The sequence below is a fragment of the Uloborus diversus genome, chromosome 9 (assembly GCF_026930045.1).
Source record: "Uloborus diversus isolate 005 chromosome 9, Udiv.v.3.1, whole genome shotgun sequence".
Classification (NCBI taxonomy): Eukaryota; Metazoa; Arthropoda; class Arachnida; order Araneae; family Uloboridae; genus Uloborus; species Uloborus diversus.
The window spans coordinates 79,652,166-79,674,319 of NC_072739.1; the positions used below are offsets into that span (position 1 = coordinate 79,652,166).

Here is a 22,154-nt window from a genome sequence, read left to right on the forward strand (position 1 = left end):
ACTAACAATAGATCAAAACATGATAAAATTGACCAATTCACTTGTTTAAAGAACGAAGAATTTACTTAATACGTGTGGGCTTTATGTGTTTCTGTAGTTGTTATATTTCATAAACAGTAAAATGGAGCTATAAATTGGAATAAATGAATCTACTGTGGTCATCCATCACAATATTTGCGGTCGTGTCCTGAATTTTTTGGAGTCATTTGATCAATTATATCGTTATATTTCAATGTATTTTTTTAAAAAGTCAGCTGTGTGGGCACCGCCCATGAAACCTGCCCCCTCCTCCGCTCCCGTGCCTCCATTGACTCCCCACTTTTTGGTGTACCAGTCGTTTACGCGACCTAAGAATCGAAATTTGGAACATTATTTTCCTGAATTTTCCATCCTACGTATTAGTAATTTGCGATTTGAACGCTCTTTCAAAACTGAATTAAATGCTTTTAATTCACAGACCTTGTCAGCACGACAAGAAATGAAAGTACAGACTCGGCTCAGCTGGGGCTTTGCCGACAGCCCAAGTTTGACCTGGGCATGCTCCTATTAAGGCATTTATTATTCGTACGTCAGCAGTTTTACCCACTTGTTGAATTTTTCTTGCGAAAGTCGTTCATCAATCAATATTATTCAGAGTGGCCTGAAATGTTTCAGAGATTTGCCTCGTTACTCTCAAGTAGAAAAATTGATTTCTCAATCAATAATGTTCAAGAGTTTTTATGAAAATGAATTCGTTTTTATGTTAAAATAAAGCTTACTCAAAAATTGATTTTCGATAGAGCTGAAAAGAAAAAGAGAAAGTGCCTTCTAATCTAATGTTCGAGGCCTATTGAATTTTAAATTTTAAGTGGGCCAGTGGGAAAAGGGAAGAACTAAGTGGCACTTTTTAGTCGCTTGTGGCCAGTGGCAACAATTTCCTCACTAAAGTTAGTGTTCACTTATTTTACTCAAAGCGTGAAATGAGCTATTTTTATTATTTGTTCAAATTAATAATCTTAAACATATTAATTAATAAAAACAATATTGGGGAGGGTAGCCCGAAGCGGGTAGGCTTTCGTATGCCGCCCATGGTGTGCAAGCGGTGATGCATGTGTATGTCGCGTTTATCCGAATAACCCCGAGTTCCAATCAGTCCCAGCGAAGCAGCGGTAAAGCGGCATGGCTAACTAGGATTAAAATTTTTAAAAATGATACATTTCTAAAAGAAACTGAAGGTTTGTAACTTGTGCTTAGTCGAAGACAAGCTAAATTTATTTATTGTCAATAATATTATGTTATTCTGACCTCATCCACCTATTTACTGCGATGGTCATTCTGATTGTTCTATTTTTTTAATTTAAAGTTATAATTATTGAAATAAAAAATGGGCTTTTGTGCAAAGCGGGTAGGACAAAGCAGGCATGCCCGCTTTCTTTGTAGTTTTTAGAAAATATACTGACTTAGATTTTCTTTTTAAATATAAGTACAACTTTAAAAGAAATCATTTTTAGGATGGCAATTATCTAGTCTATTTATTTAACGAATTATTTCTTTATGTTTGAAAAACAAATGGGCTAACTTATACTTATCCAATTTAAATTGAAAATTTTACTTATTTTTTTACTTATTTTTTTTTACAATGGAAGTTAGCTAGTCAGTTGATTCAATCATTTATTATTTCATATTTGACTGACAAATGTACTAAATCACAATAGGTTAAGCTTACCCGCTTTTGGCTCCCTGGTAGGGTAAAGCAGGTTTTTCAATTGTTTGTAATGTTTGATAATAAAACTAAATTGGGTTTGAAATAACGCAAGAATCACTTTTTATTTTAAAGTTCAAGATCTCATCTAGGAAATAAAAGCAAAATTATTACTATAAAAAGTCAAAAACTATCATTTTAGATCGTTCTTCGTAAACCTACCCGCTTTGGACCACCCTCCCCAATTTTTAATAAACTTGTTCATGAAGGTCACATTTTGTTCTTAATGAATCAAAGAAATACCAATCACTTAAGGCTTATTGTACACGTTAAGGTCATTAATTTATATTGTGAGGTGGTGATTGAGGGTTGATTTTTTAATCGTCACTTATTTCATTTAGTCGACGTGTAGCAGGTGGTAACGCTGACTGTGCTCTATATATTAATTGGGTTTAACTAAGTAAAGGAGTTTTTTTCTCAATTCATAGCTCGATAAAACTTTTGTAATAGTTTTCAAGCATACAATTCACTAACTTTTCTCCAAATTAACTTATTAACACTTAAAAAATGCAAAAACAAGTTTTTAAATAAATACCTACTTTAAAAAAAAATTAAAAATAAAAAGTTTTTTAAAAATTTCAAATTCTTCATATGCAAAAAATGGCCCAAAAACATTGCAAGGTTTATGATTATGGATAACTTTGACTCCTCTGTCATTTATAAACGCATTTTTTTAAAGTCCTATTTCCTAAGAAATATTTTTTTCTTAAATAAAGGACTTATTTAAAATACTTTAGCAACAAGCACTTCTTCAACCGTATAGTACTATAATTGCACAGAACATACAAGGGTAAGAAAAAAATGGGTACTACAAGGGCATGTGTCCAAAACTAAAACATGGCGTCAAACGTAAGAACGAGGTCTCGAGGAAAGAAAAAACGTACTTCAAGAGTAAAATTCCATCTACGAAGATGTTTCGCACTTAAAATACTTATATGAAAACTCCGGGGTAAAACACAAATCTCGCTGAAATTACAAAATATTTAATGAGAAAAAAAAGCATTAATTCATTAAAAACCATTGATGAAGATAATCAAAAATAATCTCAATAAAAAATTGAAAATGTTTTATCAATATCAAATACGTTTTAGTGTGTGTGTGAATATGTATTCGTTATACAAGCCCATATCCCTTTTAATGATATATACGAAACTTTCCGTCAACTTCAATTATCTCTAGGAAGATAAATTTAGCAAGATGTCATTCTAAAATTCGAACTATCTTTCTGTTTACCTTGATCCTAAAAATGTTTTCTTTGACGATATAAAATTGAAGAAATTCTTTAGTATTTTCATGTTTTACGTCGTTTAAAGGCGGAAAAACGAAACTGCTTAAGATAAGCAGCAGTAAAGCTCTTAGTACTTCTCTTGTTTCTAACAAGCACTAATTTTGTTGTATGGCATTGTAGGGTTGATTTCTTAATTGCTATTATTGAAAACTAGACTTTTTTTTTCTTGAAGTTGTTCATCTTTTGGCGTGATGAAGTAAGGGAACGCGAGGCAGATTTTATATTTAAACACAAAGCGTTTCTATATTTGAAATTCTGAATAAAACTAACAATTAATGCTGAATAATAATTAATATTTGAGCACAAAGTATCCATTCAATACAAGGGGATTCACCTGAACCTAAGCTGTATAAGGACGGGTTAGAATGATAGTGGCGTTAGTCAAACATTTTAAAAATTGATGAAAGCAGAGATTTTGGTTCCTCTTTAGTTCCTCTAATCAGTGGCATCAATTTCTCAAAAAATAAGTAAATAAATAAATAAATAATAAAAAAATAAATAATCCTTAAAATATATTGCCCACTAGGAGCGCACGAATACTGTCTACTAACCCAGTGGTTCCTAACCTTTTCCCCCTTGCGAACCCCTTCCAAACTATGAAGGAAATTGGCGAACCCTTTGGATACTTGGTAATAAGTAACAAGCAAAAATAAAAAGATTAATTTGAATTTTGACATCTTGAATTCAAATTATGTTTTTCGCAATCACGAGTGTGTGTATGTAGGCGTGTGTGTTTGTGTGTATGGGGGGGGGACATGTGTGTTGTGTGTAGAGGTATGTGTATCTGTGTGTAGGCATGTGTGTTTGTGTCTGTGTGCTGGTATAAGTGTGTGGGTCGTTGTGTGTATGAATGTGTGTGTATGTGGGGGGGGTGTATGTGTATGTGTGTGTAGGCATATGTGTTTGTGTCTGTGCGCAGACATGAATGTAGGTAGTTGTGCGCATGTGTGCGTGTATGTTTTTGTGTATGTGTAGGTGTCTGTATGTATGCGTGTGTGTATGTGTATGTGTGTGTAGGTGTGTATGTGTGTGCGTGTGTGTATTTGTGTATGTATGCGCGTGTGTGTAGGACATGGATGCAACCTGGAGACGGCTTTCTCTATAGGAGCAGCATGGTGAGGAGCCGGTCGACGGTGATGCTGCAGAGGGTGACGGTGGGAAAATAAAATCAAAGGTCGCCAAAAACAGTCAAATAAAAGCAATAAGCAATCGTGATTGCTCAAAAAAAAAAAAAAAAAACGTGCGTGCACACACACGCATAGACAATAAAATTTGGGAGAGTTTTTTTTTGGTTGATGCTGCTCAGTAGTTCAAAACAAGAACGAAAACACAATGGGGTTGTTTCCTTCAGTCAAAAGTACTACTTTTAGTCACTGAAATTGATAGAATGAGTAAAAAAATAACATGGATCCAGAAAATACTTTCATTTTCCCAACAGTTATTTTTTAATTAATTTTTTAAAATGTCCAATTTTGAAAACAAGGCGTAGTCTTGATGACGTCACAAATGATGCAATTTGGCGCATCTTTCTACCACGTTTCCACGTTAGGATAATCAAGAAGCGAATTAAAAATATTGCGCTCTACGTTTGCTATCAACCATATCGTTGCCAATACACGTGAGTAAAGATGCGAATTAAATGTTTTTCTCCATGAAAATGGCAAAACTAAATGACATTTCATCATTTGTGATTTCACACGACAGAAACGTAAACAATGAAAGCCCACCGATTTAAGTAATTTTTTAAAAATATTAAACTTGAACAAATTATTTTAAAATAAAATAATAGTTTTTTAAAAAACTAAAAAAACACGCTTTCATAGCAAAATGAACTAAAAAGTGAAAAATAATCTTTGGATGATAGTAGTTGACCAATCACTTAATTTTAATGTAATACAAAAAAGCGTGGGGTGCTGTCTATTTACATTTTTCATGGACAACAAATGGAAGAAATTCAAGACAACTGATAAGAAGCCCCCCACGCTTTTTTGTATTACATTAAAATTAAGTGATTGGTCAACTACTATCATCCAAAGATTATTTTTCACTTTTTAGTTCATTTTGCTATCATAGCGTGTTTTTTTAGTTTTTTAAACTATTATTTTATTTTCTTCTTTTTAGTTTAACTTGTTTTACAAAAAAATATTCATTTCAACATTGTTCAAAATCTTTTATGCTAATCCATCTCAGTCATCGATGTATGTGTGCGGAAATCATATCTACATTACTTTAAAAATTTGAGATGCATTTGAATAAAAGTTTTGTTCAGCCATGGCCCCACTGAATACTTAACGGCCGTGGCAATCGCTGAAACTCATGGCAACAAAGAGGGCGCCACTGGCTACCCCTGTTTTTGTTTCCACTTGGCGTGATTGTGAGCGTTGGCGCTTTGGCATCTGTGAATACGTGATTTCTCGACTTATTATCGGGCGTACGTCATTTGACGAAAATTTGAATTTCAAAAGAAGGAATGAAGAGAAAAAGTGCTAAATAAACATTGTATTACAAAGGTGAAGAGCATTTCTTATTGTTATTTTAATATCATATCAAAAATTACGTGTAATAAAAAATTTTAACTAAACACAGAAAAAATATGATTTTTTTTAAATATTAATGCGTAATTCTTAATATATTTTTTCAAACTTTTTTTTTTTTTTTTTTTGAAAGCTTTGCAAATAATTTTCAAATTTTTTATTGAAAATCCCCTGGGGTTTCCTTTTTGGATACAACAGTTCTAAGATTGATGATATATGGCAGGCAGCCCTCATTTCTAATTTTACATGCTCATTTACATGCAAATTTTTTCTGCTCAATAAATTACATCGAAAAAAAAAACACGCTCCGTAATCTGTAAATACATTCATTTTTCAAAACTTGAGAGGGTCATTCATTGCCCCTTTTGACCCTGATGGGGATTAGAGGGGGGGGGTATAGGAATTTACGTTAACAATTGCCATTCTTTTCGCTCGTAATGTAGTGTATATTTTACAACGAATAGAATCTAATTAAAAACGTACGAACAGGCCCGATATTTAAAAATTCGCGGGGGGGGGGGGGCAAAAGTTTTGTGTAGGGGAAAAAACAACAAAATGCGAGCAAAATGCCTAATTTTTGTATGTTTGTAAAATTTAGGGATGTCATAATTGCCTCCTAAGCACCGTGATATCCTCACTTGACAGGTCTGGTTAGGAATATTCTTTTTCAAATGAAGAAGAACAACAGAAAAGTTAAAAATATGATGGCAATTTAAGAAAATGAACCATTAACATAATTTTAAAGACATTTAAAATCAGAGTGTGACTAATACATTGTTCTACGACGGATCCGTGGTTCTCGAACCAATATTGTACGGACACCAAAATAATGTCATTTATCTATTTCCCCTTCCATTTTTAGCACATCTCATATTATAATAACTTTAGTGTAGATTTTAGTAGTATATTAGTACACAATACGCATAGAGATGCACAAACGCTTAGTGCACAAGAGCTATTTCGAAAAAGTGCAGATTTTTTTTCTTACAAAAGGAAATTCATAGCATAATCAAAAAATAAATAAAAATAACATGGAGCTAGAAAAAACTTTCATTTTCCCGAAGCTTAGTTTTTAATTAATTTTTTTAAGTGTCCGATTTTGAAACTAAGGCGTGGTCTTTATGACGTCACAAATGATGTACTTTGGCGCATCTGTCTACCGCGTTTCTACGTTATGATGATCAAGAAGCGAATTACATATTGCACTCTACGCTTACTATCAATCATATAGTTGCCAACACTTGTGAGTAAAGAAACTAATTGAATATGTGCTCTGTGAGTGGCATCAGTGAATGGCATTTCATCATTTGTGATGTCATCGGCAGAAGCGTAAACAATGAAAGCGCACCGATTAATGCATTTTTTTTTAAATATTAAACTTAGTCAAGTTATTTTAAAAAATGATCAGACCCTATGATTTTAAAAATGTTCTTTCAAAAAAAAAAAACCTTAAAATTTCGGAAACGACCCTGTTGCTTCACACGCTTTGAGCATTAAAAAATGTATATATATGCACCCAATCCTCTTTTTATGCGGTGAATAGGGACCGCATAAAAAAGTCGTGTAAAAAATGCTTGAAACTTCACCAGTAGCTTTAAAAAGTTTTCGCAACTGAGTTAAAAAATATTTTTTTATGCGGTGGATAGGGACTGCATAAAAAAAGTCTCACGTAGAAAATACCCAAAATATTATATTTAAACGAAATCAAAATAAACCAAGCGATGATAATTTTGCCGACTCCCGAAAAATTTCCCGAATTAAGAAATTTTTGGAAAGTCACAGTGACTTCCCATCGGATGCCCCTGTCGACCCTTGATGATACTACCAAGCACTCGTTTGATAAATAATTTTCGCTCGTTTTATAAATAATTTTTATAAACTACACAAAAAAAAAGTCCGCACAAAAACAGGTTTGGGTGTACACACACATATCGGAAGGCGCACAGACCGGAGAGCGTTCACTTTAGCTCAGGTTCTATCCCCACCCCCAGGCTCCTACCTTACCTATAGCATCCCAGGTGCTATTACTTCAATATATTTTTCAATTGTTATAAAGTGTTCACGCAGTAAATAATTTTTATGATAAAGGTCAGATTCGGCCATAAAATATTTATCTTTCTTACGGCCTCGTATTACCTATTCTAAAAAATCAACAGTCATATTATGACGGGTGCAAATTTCTTGGTCATTTCCATTTCATTCCATTTGTAGAAACAATAAACCTAACGAGTAGGATCCTATCGCAATTCATGATCGTGAATAACTTAATTCGAACTCATCAAGCAGCCAAAATTCAAATTATTATTATTTTTTGAAATTTATTTTTAACATTTAACAAATACATGCAATAGGGAAAGAAACTCCTCAAATATCTACACATGAATTTGTGAAACTAATTTTAAAAAAAATGGGGAACAGATTATTTTACAAAATATCAACATTGTTGATATTTTGTAAAATCCTAGCAGGGGAGAGTTCCGTACAAAATATTTTGTCCTTGCAAAAGCAAAACAATGATATGGTTTTTTTTTACTTGCCATTTCTATGATATTTTTAAACATACATTCGATTTGCGATAGCTCGAATGTAAAAAGATCGACGGAAAACTTCCACTTATCGAAAGTTTGACTTAACGATAATTTTGGTTTTTGATATTTTAATATTAAAAACCATCGAATACTTTCATTAATATGTACATATAACAGACAAAATTACAGAACTTAAGTTTTTTAGCACAATATGCACAGTTAAATCAAATGTATTGATAGAAAAAAATCAAAAGCATGCTGGAACCGCTTGAATAGAGCTGATTCTACTTCAGGAAATGTGCACATCTTCAATTCGTTTCAAATTCGGATTACAAGTGAAGGTAAAATAATTATTCTCCCATAGTCACTTCTTTTTTTTTTTTTCTTTTTCTTTTTTTCGTTCTTTCGAAATAATTTCGAGTAATCTTGGAAAAAACTTCGAGTTGAAAGAAGTTAACTTCGAGTTATTCAGAATAATTAGAATGGAATTAAAGACTAAGTTGTCAAGACTTGATAAAAATTTCGAGTTATAGTAATATTCGATTTATCGGACTTCGAAGTATCGCAAATTTACTGTACTTTTAAGAAAATTAAAATATTTAGCGATGTAAAATCCTGTAAACATTCAATTCGTCATAAAAAAACTATTTTCTACACTTTAAGCATGAATGAGAAAGGAGCTTTGAACTAGAAACTTTGCAGGAAATTTGATCGCCAAGTTTGGCGAAAATTAGGATATGAATTTTCTGTAGGAAAAATAAAATACACACACACAGTAGACCGTCAAGTATCCGCAGGAATCTAAGATCTGCTTACAATTTTTTGTAATCTTGTTCTAATAGTATAGCATTAGGAACAGCTCTAAATATCTAGCATTTCTTAAAATAAAAAAACGTGTGTGGGGGGGGGGGGGGCGGTAATTTTCCGTGATAGGTACGTAGCGGAGCATTTTTTAATCTGGCGATTAGTTTCAATTTTATTTATTGTCGGGGGACTATTTCAAGTTACATATGAAGTATTTATTTGGCGATACCATAAACTATTTTGTCTTTTTCAAAGACTTGTAAGCGAAGCGATAAGCCCTAGAAACAAGATCTAAAAGTCCATTAAAATAAAAAATAATCCTCTGAATAATTATGTTTCTCCATTAAGCGTAAAATAATCCATCAAATGATACACAAGCTATAAATGAACATGTAAAATTAAATTAAAAGAAATTGCCTAACCAACTTTAGATCCACCATTTACGCATTAAATAATCAGCTAAATATCTTTACTAATTCGATTCGAATTGGTTTTTACGGTATATTTCTGAGCATCTTGCGAAATATTGATGTTTGTTACATATGTTCCATTTATTAATTAAAATAAACAAGCTTTGAAACTTGTCGTTGATTGGTGGATGCAACCGTGGCTTGTGGCGCCTCCTTGCGGTCAGAATGGGCAAATATGAAGTTTTGAAGTTTTTCCATCTAGTGTGGCCATGTTCAAGTGCAGAAATAGTTGCCCCGGTTTAACACAAGAAAGTCAAAAATTGTCAAGGCCTGGTAAGCGCCAGCGCATTCAGTGGGGCCATGGTTCAGCAATGGTCTGATCAGCATGAATTTCCAATTGAAGGCTCACCTAAATTTTGGCATGAAATTAGTTAAAAACAATTATATTTCATGTTTTAATTACCTTGGAACATTGGAACAAATTTTGTCTGATGCAGAAAAATTAAAGGTTTTTGTAGATATTTTTAAATAATTTTTGCGAGCATTTTTTAAAGTATTTTTTAAAATTTTTCCTTTTTTACATTGTTGGATTTATGTCAAAATATTGATTAAAACTGGAGGAAACTAACAATTAAAAGAGTTAATTAATTAATTTGATTATAGAATATTACATTGTCATCGGATCTGAGGTCGCGTGCCGAATTTCAAAAGAATCCGATCGCAGGAAGTGGTCGAAATTTGAGCTGCAAGATTCCGTTACAAGATACATACATACATACATACATACATACAAAAAATTGAAGCTAATAAAAGCGTGTTAAAAATGGTTAGATCCTATATTTTTAAGCATGCTCTTTCAGAAAAAAATACTTTTAAAAATTTAGAAACGACCCCATCACAAATTATAGAATTACAAATATTGCTACAAAATGAATACAAAACAAATTCATCCAAAAATAAACAGTGTGTTCTGTGTTGAGCTTCAATTAACTTTGAAATAATTTTGAAAATGGGATATTCGTGGAACAAAGAGGTTCAAAAAAAAAAAGTTTTGCTGAAATTTTTCTGACACTAGTGTACATTTATCTCTAATCACTAAATCAAAAGTCAATTAAAGAATGATCTTTAAAATAAATTTCAGGGAACCCTCAGATTAACTAAATGAATTTTTTTTTCCTACAGTAAAATGAGTAAGATCTCTTGGTTTAAGTCTCCTTGAAAAGGACTACGAGCCTAGCTGTTTGATAAAGATATACTGCATACATTAATCGTTTGATTGTTAAGAATTTTCGTGTAATTCTATGCTATAAGTGCGGAATAAAATGCATATATTGAAAAATATTAGAAGCGTCTACTTTCAATGTACGCATTTACTCCAATTTTTACACATTATGTAATTTTTGACAAGACAAATATTTTTAAGCTCACTTACTACAAGAGAAATTTTCTTTAATACACAAATTTCTTTAATTCCTTATTTACATATAGCGCAAATTAAGTTGTATGGATTCCGTTGATTTTTTTTTTTACTGTGTAAACCTCACACTGCCAAACTTTAACCCACGAAAAGTTTCTATAGTAATTAATTTTTCATACTTCCTGTAGTATTCTTGGATTGCTAGACATTCTTTCCCTTTTTCGACAATAAAGCTCGAAGTAAATTGTAGTAAATGAAGAGTGAAAATTATAGCAACAAACAACAGCGGGATCTCACTCTTATGCATTTTTGACTCAACACAAGAGAAGAGGGATAGCTCTTCGTCGGACTCAAATAGTAAAGAAACTAAACACCAAACTATTTTAGACGTTCGTATATGCTCCAGGAAATGTTTTCATCAAGTTTAATCAATCTTTCCGATCAAAAGCTTCTGAGGAAACGAAAGCTTTCAAATTATTTCACCTGGGGACATTGTATTCATATGTAAAGCTTTTTCAGCATGGCTTCAGGGCTATCATCGTCAATGGAAGCGCTAAAACCAGCACTTTGCAATGACAGAGTAAACTATTTTAATGTAAAATATGTCAGGAAGTATGCAAATCTTTTCATGTTAAGAGTATCGAATGTGCGAGAGACAAATGAATAAGAAAGGAGAAAATTTGCCTGAAACTACTTGAACATGAAACTTCTTCAGAAACAGGCATGTTAAAACTCCGTCATTACAATATTTTTTTCGTGAACCCTCTGAAAACTTTTCGCGAACCCCCAGGGGTTCGCGAACCACCGGTGGGGAACCGCTGTACTAATCGAAACTTCTGTTCATGGGAGAATGACAGCAGTTAAGTTAGTTTCAGTGCTTCAGTTAAGTTAGTAACAGTGCCTATGCAATACAGCTCTTTGTCTTGAAATTAAAATGTACGCAGTCCAGATTTTTTACTTCCTTTTACAAAAAAGGAAGTATTGTATTCGCGAAAAAATTTTCACTCAAAAATCGGCCTTATTTTCCATTTTGCTCACCCCCAAATGAGTGTTGAGTTATTTTTTCAACCCGACCACACGTGGATATGTGCCTAGGAACGTACAGACACCCGAAATATTCGTTTTGACGATCCCTGAGTTAATTACAATGAGTTTACTCGTGACGTCTGTACGTACGTATGTATGTGCGTATGTGTGTATGTGTGTCGCATAACTCAAGAACGGAATGTCCTAGAAAGTTGAAATTCGGTACGTAGACTCCTAGTGAGATCTAGTTTTGCACCTTCTTTTTTGAATTCGGATGCTCCAAAGGGGGTCTTTTGCCCCTTTTCGGGGGGAAATCATTGTTAATTTCGATGTAAACTCAAGTGGTGTTATAATTTGGCGGACACTTGGCGATATATCGCCAGTCTTTTGGTCGCCAAGTTTTGTCGCCAACTTGGTGACAAATTTGGAGATTTTTTTTTTATTTATTTTTTTTTATTATTATTTTTTTAAATCTGGTTTCAATTTGTCCACTGTTGGTGATATTTAGAGAGTAAACCAATTGAATCATAGTAAAACTGCCAATAATGAGAAAATGACATTAAATTGGAGTAAAAGGAAGTCATGTGATGCACACATCAGCTCGTTTGCTGACGTTTTTACAAAACTTTCAATTACTCGAAACTGTATTAGGATTGCATACGTCATTCTCATTCTAACCCCGATAGATGTGAAAAGCACGTAAACCGGTTTGAAAAAAGAAGAACAAAACATGTTGTGGGAGAAAAAAAAACTAATAAAGACACTGAAATCATTTAATCTAATGTTTTCCAAAATAGCAATAATTCTGCAGCAGGCAATAGCTATTATTTCAGTAACCATAAAAAAACCCTATATTTACCTTTTTAATTTAGTGCTGCATAAAATGTAGGGTCGAATTTTAATCAAATGTTATGAAAATACATTAAAAACAAAGCGCAATAGCTTATCTAGAATATGAAATCTGAAATATTTCGTGTTCTAATTCTTTTACTGATTAAAATCAATCATAAATAATGGCCTGGTTATATTTTCATCAACTTTTGTGTTTGAATCGATTTTATGTATCGGAAGGCAAAATATGACTTTTCTCTACGTCCTTTTCTGTTTTAATACTAGTCATTATTTATGCAAAATGAACGATTTCGGAAACTTTCCTTTTTTTGCAATCAGAATTATCAGCTTTATTTCAATCTGAAATGAAGTGAAATCATTCTTTTTATCGTCCAAAATTATTCCAATAGAGAACATGTCGTAATTAATTATTTAAAAAAAATCACGGTTCCATAAACATTGGATTCTTCAAAATTTAATAATCAAGTTTTACTTTTGCAAAGAAAGTATTGCATATTGAACGTGCATTCCAAAAAAGTGACGCAAACCAAAAATAATGTTTAACGTTTTGAAGTAAGTCAAAAGAAAAATTTTCCTCTTTCCTTAAACCAACATTTCTTAATTTATTTTGAGTCTTTTTTCTTTTTCTTTCTTTTTTTTTTTTTTTTGTAGAACCTTTAGTTTTTCTTCGATTGCATAGTTTGAAGGTAACATTCTGAAAACGGCTTGCTTGCAATAAAAACAAAAATTATTTCAAATAATATTGTCTTCCAAAAGTAACTTCAAAAACTAACACAAAATTCCGTAAAATAGCTTTAAAACTTAACATGAGTTACAGTGGCTCCCAAAAGTCTTCGTACACCTACCACTTTCAATGAAATAGGCCCCTATGCATTGTTTAGAATTAATATTTTGGAATAAGTATTTAAGCATAAGATCCATGATCTATTTTTAACAAAACTATATGAAAATATTTAATAAAACATTAAAACTTAATTTTTTAAAAATCAAAAACCAAAAAGTGCCGAAAATTTTATTTCACAAAAATCTTCGTACACTTTGAAAAAATTGTCAAAAAATAAGTAAATAATCTAACTTTTTACAAAATTTTTATTTAGTAGAATATCATGCAGTATCAACAGAAGCTTTTAAACGTCTGGGAATAGATTTCTTTGTTTTTTCTTTCTTTTTTAATGCATTTTCTGAATAAGTGTTCAGCCGTACTACGCGTCTTACTGTTTCTAGTTCGCTTTTCGTTTCAATGGTGTATTTTCGTAATCGAGCCACCAGATATCTCCAAATATGTTCCATTAAGTTTAAATCTGGCGATTGAGGAGATATTTCTAATAGTTTAAGGACAATTTTGAGGCACCAAACGCAAAGGTGTACTTCTTATCGTTATTTTGATAAAAGAACAACGTTGTTTCCGATTGCCAAATTTTGGGCTAATAGTTTAAAATTGTTTTTTAAAATATTTAAATGAACAGCATGATTCATTATTTCATCAAAATATTACAAATTTCCAAGACCTGATGCTGTTATGCACCCTCACACAAGAACACCTTCACCGTCCTGATTAACTGGTCCAGCCAAGTTCTTAAGATTAAATTCCTCATTTTTTCTTCTATTGACAATTATACAACAATTTATCCCAAAATATTGAATTTATTTTTATCTATAAGTAAGACGTTGTTCCAAAACGTTTTGAGCTTATTTATCATTGATTTTACGACGGAAAGCGTAAGCTTACTGTTTTTCGCACGAACAAGAAAATTTCTGCGGGAAGAGGTCCCCTTTAATCCAGCTAATCATAGAATTTGACGAACAATTTTAGGTGATAATTAAACGTAAAATGTTTCATTCAATTCTGCAGAAATTTTTTCAGCGCTGAAATGTGTATTTTTCATAATTTTTTCAACTGTAAACCTCCGATCACGCTTTGTTAACTTTGCCAGTTGACCTTTTCTTACCTTGTTTTCGATCTGATTCATGTCTTTAAAACATTTCAACAAGCACTTCCCTATAGAATGGTATAAATTAGCTAATATAGAGACATTTCAAACCAATTTATGGCTACTGTGAGAGAAAAAAATCAAACTTTGAATCGTGTTTGTTGTTTTCAACGCATACCTGCCATTTAAAAATAATAAGCAGAATATTAGGAAATAAATAAACAAAAAATTTAAGGCAAATGACTTAACAGTGTCATTACAATGCAAAAATAATAAAAAAAAACCTCATATGATAATTTTAATCATGAATTTATTCGAAAGTATTTCAGTGTACGATGACTTTTGTGGCGCATTTTTTCTGTCTCATCGTTTTTTGACAAATTTCGAAAATAAAATCTGGCAATATTTTGAAAAAAAACTACTGGGTTTTATTCAGTATGGCATAGGAATGGTGTGAAAAAAAATGGGACTGCATATTCGAGTTCAGTTTTGTGTTATTTTGGTTTTACTACATAATTTCAAGGTGTACGAACACTTTTGGGAGCCACTGTATAAAGAAAACGTTCGTTCATGATGGGCCCGAAATCGCATAACAACAGTCTACGTCTGGGCGAAACCGACATGCATTTTTTTTTTCTTTGAGTAAAGCATCAGGGTGCACTTTCTTAAAAAATGGTTCTTATCATGGGTTGTTACACTTTTGGCTGCCTTTACCGGGATATGACTAGAACGAATCCCATGCTCAAAATTGCTACTGACTGCAGGTTGAGAATGGCTGATCTAAATCCAAAAGAAAAAAAAAAGGAACACATTTTTTTTTCTTTTTTTGCTAAAGGGAAACCTAATGACTAAATCAAATTTCTTAAATGTAAGATAGCAAAAGTTTAGTTCTTAATAGATGTCATGAAACTCTAAGTGATAGCTTTAAGTTTACTTTTTAGGAGCTAAAAGCTAATTAATATTGAAACTAAATAAAGCTTTTTAGATCTAAAGGATAATTCCAATGCAGAGCTTCTCCAATTGTGAAAAAACGCATACAATGGTATTGTTTCCTTCAGTCAAAAGTAGTACTTTTTGTCACTGAAATTGATAAAATAAGCAAATAAAATAACTAGGACTCAGAAAATACTTTCATTTTCTTAAAAGTTATTTTTTAATTAATTTTTTAAAATATCCAATTCTTCAAACAAGGCGTGGTCTTTTATGACGCCACAAATGATGCACTATGGCGCATCTTTCTACCGCATTTACACGTTATGATAATCAAGAAGCGAATTACAATTGCGCTCTACGCTTGCTATCAACCATATCGTTGCCAGTACACGTGAGTAAAAATGCGAATTAAATATTTTGGATAGTGAATGGCAACATTGAATGGCATTTCATCATTTATGATGTCATCGGCAAAAGCGTTAAACTATGAAAGAGAACCGATTTAAGTATTTTTTTAAAAATATTAAACTTAAAGAAATTATTTGAAAAATGGTCAGATCCCATGTTTTTAAGCATGCTCTTTCAGAAAAAATACTTTTAAAATTTTGGAAACGACCCCATTGGAGGTGTTATCAAGCCTACGAAGACCGCATGATAAAAACTATGGAGTAACAGTTCTTTTAAATAATGTTTTGTTACCCCTCTTCGCTTGTGTTCAATGGAACAAGGATAACATAAAAAGCAGCTTCAGATTACTCACATTCTAGCTTCTTTCAATGTCCAAAATTAGATTCGAATTGAAGGGAAAAAACGAATGAAAGGGAAAAGGGCTACCAGGCTATAAAACGAAAATTTTCAATACATGTATGTGAATTCAAAAGTAATGTACACTTTGGAACTTGAAATTTTGCATTCAGTGGAAAGAGTGAAAAAAACAGAGCTTCATGTCAGCCGTCGTATATCACTATCCAAAACCATGTTGCTATTATTATTATCAAAATCATTATTATTATTGTTCTTATTGTTATCATTTTGTTACTATTATTAATATTATTATCATTATCATCATTATAATAATGATTATTATTATTATTATTATTATTATTATTATTATTATTATTATTATTAATTGTTATCATTATCATGGTGAGTACCAGTATTAATGTTATTATTATTATCATCATCATTGTTATCATTATAATAATAATAATAACTATTATTTTCATTATTATTGTTATTATTGTTAACTAGCATTCCTGTACCCGGCATTGCTCGGGTAATGGAATTAGCAGGAGCTAACAGTGCGTGGTGCACCTAGTTTCGAAAATATCCTATAATAATTACTTATTACCTATAATTTTTTCTAATTTTGAGAGGATCCCGGGACCCCATATATATATATATATGCCCTTGTCCTTAACCGATCTTCAACTGTTATTAACGATTTTTTAAAAGTATTGATTATCTTTGCAAACACAGGCCATCCACATTTTATTGTTATACCTATGTTTAAGCAAGAACTTCTTTGTATACAGCATTTTTAGTTTTTTTTTCCTGGTGCTAAAACTATTAAGCTGCTTGATGAACTGACATTGGAGTAAGCTACATAAAATTGGCCGTGTGAAAAAAAAAAGTCTTCTCCAAAATTGATCCCTGCTACTTTTAATGTCTGTCCTTGTGACTTATTAACGTTTATTGCAAAGCAAACTTTTACAGGAAACTGCACTCTTCTAAATTCAAAAGAATAGTCCGCCTGTGATGATGTTCTTAAAAACTTCGCTTCTAGTTTTGAAAAAAATGAAAGCAAAAGACTGAAACATTATTATTTGACTTGAGAAAAGCCTCGAAGAATCACGTGAGAAGCAAAAACAATATCAAATTTAAAATTCGCTATCGACTAAAAGTTGAGATGAAGTACTGAATAATGATTTGAATGGAGGAAAGCCTCCGAAAATAAGAGATTTAAATTTCAATGACAGGTTTTAATTTCACAGAAATTAAGGGGTTTTAATTAATTTTTCCTGAACTAATCGATATTTTGTAAAAACCTTTCTTAGTGGATACTTTCATAATCATGTGGACATGCCTGCCAAATTTCAAGTCTGAGGCTTCAGCAGTATTGGCTGTGCGTTGATATATATATATATATATATATATGTTATCTTAGGACAATGATTTTTATATATTAAGATAGTATCGTTATCAGTATCGTCATCATTATCATTATTGTTATCATTATCAATATAATAATAATTATTATTATTATTATACAAATTTATTCTAAATATGCCTGAAATGCCTTGACAGGCACTCGATCTGGGTTCCGATGGGTTCAAAGCTTAGCGCCTTGCCAATTGAGACACTGTGGCTGTCTGTCAGATTGCGCTGTGCGCCAATATTAGCATTTGTACGTAGCTAACTAGTGTCTAAACTTCAGATTTACAGTTCAATTGATGTTCGACAGTTTAAGTTATCAAAATTAGAAGATTTCATTAGAAGATATAAAAATTAGCAGGAAATATCTCCCAAGGAGCTGTTACTTATTTAAAGAAATTAGTAACCTTTGCTAGATTTTCAGATCGTGCGTTTTACTCAATTTGTCATGTGTTATTTTAGCGACATAGTAACTAGTGACTTTTTGTGATGTGCATTTACAAGTACTTGAAATAAGTTAGGATCCAAAGCGCTCTTGGAATCAAAATGGAGATTGGCCTGTCTTCCGGAGGGCGTTAAATATGCTCGTGGTCACAAAATCCTCCAAGTGAAACGATACCTCTGGGCGTGGCTGACCAGGGATTGCTCGACTTCTTGTCTGGATCAAAAAATCAGAGCTGTCTTCAGGGTCCCATCAACTGGTTAAACCCCAAATAGTGGTAAATACGGGGGGCCCTGGAGTGTGAAGTAAAGTTTCTTCTGGAGGGGTTCTAGGACGAATCATTGGTTCATTGCGTTCCTCAAATTGACAGATAGAGCAACCCTTCCCTCACTTTAGTGCTTCTGTGTAATACAAAAGTTTTACTTCTACGTGCGTCTTTACTACGTGTGTCTTTACTTCGTACAAATATTTTTTTATTGTTTATAATTAACTATATGAAATATTTTTCTGAAAATAACCACTTTTACTTCATTCCTGCTATCATATACAATGTACGAGGGATATTCAATAATTAAAGAGACAAATGTGTGGAAAAGGCTGTTGGTAGTACATGTTTGATACATATGTGATCTTAAGCTAACCTCACTGTGGTGAGTAATCAGCAGATTGATCAATATTGCTCTGTTAATAACCTCCAAAGTAAGCTAACCGACGTCTGCTCTTCTTGCAAATTCCACATTGTTTGAAAAACGTTCTGTGATTCAATTTTTTATTGTTGAAGGTGAATTACTAAAGTATATGAGAAAGTTGTATGAACGGCGAAAATTTTTACAAGTGTGTAGAACCTTAGAGAAAGGATTAAAATGGAGGGAGCAAGTCCAATCATTGACTTAACAAAAGCTGACCCAAAGACCACAAGTCACGTGAATCAACAACGACGAATGATTGGCACGTTTTGCGTAAAACAAGCGAAATAAAATTGATTTCTTCCTATGCTTAGCCTTAAAACCTATCACGTGACTTGAGGTCTTGGCTTCATTTATGAAAGTCTTCACTCCCTCCATTTTATCTCTTCTCACTGGGTAGAGAACAGGTTTCTGACGAATACTCTATTGGCCTGACCATAAAAGTTTCAAATTCCTCCCTTCGAATTCGAATTGATGACATTATGAATGCAAACCGCCGTGTCACATTAGAAATGATTTCAGAAAAAGTTCAAATTAGTGTTGGTACAGTTCATACTCAGAAGAGAGGTGTGATTCTCCAGCAAGACAACGCACGTCCTCACGTTGTTCAATTAACTAATGAAAACATAGCTAAAATGGGCTGGGAGGAACTGCCCATTCCCCTTATATCCCCGATTAAGTATTCCCTAATTTCCATTTGTCTGGTTAATTGAAGGAGAAATTATGTGGGAAGAAGTTCCAGGATAACGAGGATGTCAAGAAATTGTGTGAGAAAGAAGCTTCGACATCAAGACAAAGAGTTCTTTGCAGCCTCTGTAAAAAAAAAAAAGGCTAGTAACCCATTGGGACAAGTGCTTAAATGTTGATAGGGATTATGTTGAAAAATTAGTAGGAAAAGTCTTAATTCGTAGAAAGAAACGGTTATTTCTCCAAGTCAATTTGTCTCTTTCATCATTGAATGACCATCGTATAAGCAAAATTTGAATGAATATGTCTAGCTTTTTTAAAACATCCATTTTCCCTTTTGCGATTGTTAGCCTGTTACGATGTGAATAGCCCAAGAGGAGTTTCTTTTCACTACATTTTGGTTTTGTTCTGTTCGCAGGTCGGACGTAATGGCCGGACGGAGGCCCTGAGTCGTCGGTCCCGAAATGTCCGGGGGCCGCAGCGAGTCGGTGCCGGGCGGGCGATTCGACTTCGACGACGGAGGGACCTACTGCGGGGGATGGGAGGATGGCAAAGCGCACGGGCACGGGGTCTGCACTGGGCCCAAGAGCCAGGGCGAGTACAGCGGATCCTGGCACTTCGGCTTCGAGGTGAGTCTCGTTTCTCTGTCAATTTCTCTCTCATTCATCAGTACTCGAAGGCATTTGACATTTGACCCACTCAGCGACCACCTGCACCTACCAGTTGCTCGGTTTATCGGTTTTAAATGCTCGATAAATCTGAGCAAATGGGTCTCTGAGGAACTTGATTTAAATTTATAAAAAATTACATTATTAACAGTTACAATTTTGATTTTCTCTTGACAAAAATTTTGGTAATTTAACATCAATATTTGTAATAAAGTAGACAAAAACAATGCATAAAAGCTTTACAATAATACAATAAAACATAATATGACACCAGAGAGTTGTTGCTTTACAGAAGATAACGTTTTAATGTGTAGAAAAAAAAACTGAATTTAAACGATATTAATTATTGAAAATAGAAAAAATATGTGTATTAGTCAACGCTTTGAAACATGAATACTCAAACTCAGGGATGTCCCGATGGAAAGTCACAGTATCCTCCCAAAAATATCCTTATTCGGCAAATTTTGGCTGATGATTCGGCAAAATGATCAACAATCGGCAGAATTTGGAGTTTCATTCAGCAAAATGATCAACATTCGGCCAAATTTGAGATCAAATCGAAAAAATTATCATCATTCGGCGAAATTTGGAGTTCCACTAGGCAAAATGGTCATCATTCGACAAAATTTGGAGTTCCATTCGGTAAATTGAGGATTTCCACCCTCTCAAAAATTTCAATTTGGGGCGCCCTGCTCGAATCAGACGCAAGACCTGATCAAGTTATCGAGCGGCTGTAGGCCGAACTCCTCTTTCGGAGGCTCATTGTTTCTTTTTTTTTTTTTTTTTTGACAAACAATTTTTTTTTCAACGGACAATTTTCGCCATTTGGGGGTGCCTAAAAAACAGGGCTCCTAAGCCACGGCCAAGTTGGCCTATTCAGTAATCATGCCCTGAGCAGACAGACGATATTAAACTCACTTACATGACCGAAAATGAGGAATGTAGCAACGAGGAGTGTATTATTTCTTTTTAGACATTGGTAGATTCGCTGAAAGTGCGTTTCAAAGTTTTACTCAACTTTTCTTCAGTTATTTTTTACGACATCGCAACCAGAGACGATGGTAAAGTGCATTTACCAGTACATATAGTTTAAAATATTTATTTGGCGGACTATTTTACGTTTTATTGGAGATTATAACGTTATTTCATTTAGTTTTGGAGGTTTATTTTACATTTGAATGGAACTTTTAATGTTATTTAATGGCTTAATTTACTTACCTACGCATTATTTTGCCTTTTGATGGAATTTTTAATGGCCTAAACTTCTTAATTGACAAAAAAATTATTTTTGTAATGGATGTTTTAATCTTGTTACTAGCCTATTTTATTTAATCAGCGTATATAGAATGCCGTTTTCGTTTCTTTTTCTCCCCCTATATCAGCCGCGGTTCTGGTTCGGAACACCGAAAAGGCTTTGAAAGTTAAATAACATGATTATATTTCAAAATAATTTTATGTAGCCAATAATATCTTTAGGTGCAACTTTTAGTACGTTTTCTAGCATTTTGGAAGAAATTGTAAGACTGATTTTTAAGTTTTAGCGGTTAGTGTGGAATTTTAGAGGTTTTCCGGACCTCGATAAAATTTTTCAAAAGTGTCCGGACCCAAACCAAAATTATTTGCCGACCTCTAATCTATATAGCGTGACTCTGATAACTTGAGTTCATTGAGATGCGATAAAATGAAGGGAGTGAAAACTTTCATTCGTGAAGCAAAGATCTCAAGTCACGTGATATATTTTGAAGCAAAGCATGAAAAGGAACCGAGTTTCTTTCGCGAGTTTCGCGAAAAACGTGTCAACTCCTCGTCGTTGTTGAGTCACGTGACTTGGGAGTTTTTGAGCTATGACATTGACAATGTTTACTTTATTTTAGGTATTTCAGTGAAAAAGGAACGTGTTATTGGCAAACTAGTTTTGGGTGTTTCTCCCAGAAGGTTCGAACCTTCTGAGGTGCCTCAGGGAAGACTGCCCTCCATGTCCCCCTCCCCCCGTAGTGACGCTACATGACAATTTGAAATTCATTAACATGACAACAAAGTTGCAATCAGTTAC

General features: G+C 33.2%; 1 protein-coding gene across 1 annotated transcript in view; it reads left to right on the forward strand.

The window, feature by feature from the left end:
- LOC129229959 (junctophilin-1-like) overlaps positions 1–22,154 on the forward strand; it is a 161,541-nt gene that overhangs the window by 28,381 nt on the left and 111,006 nt on the right. The window contains exon 2 of the mRNA XM_054864342.1: positions 19,852–20,062. Coding sequence (XP_054720317.1) covers positions 19,898–20,062 — 165 coding nt within the window. The 5' untranslated portion in view covers positions 19,852–19,897. The remainder of the gene's footprint in view (positions 1–19,851; positions 20,063–22,154) is intronic.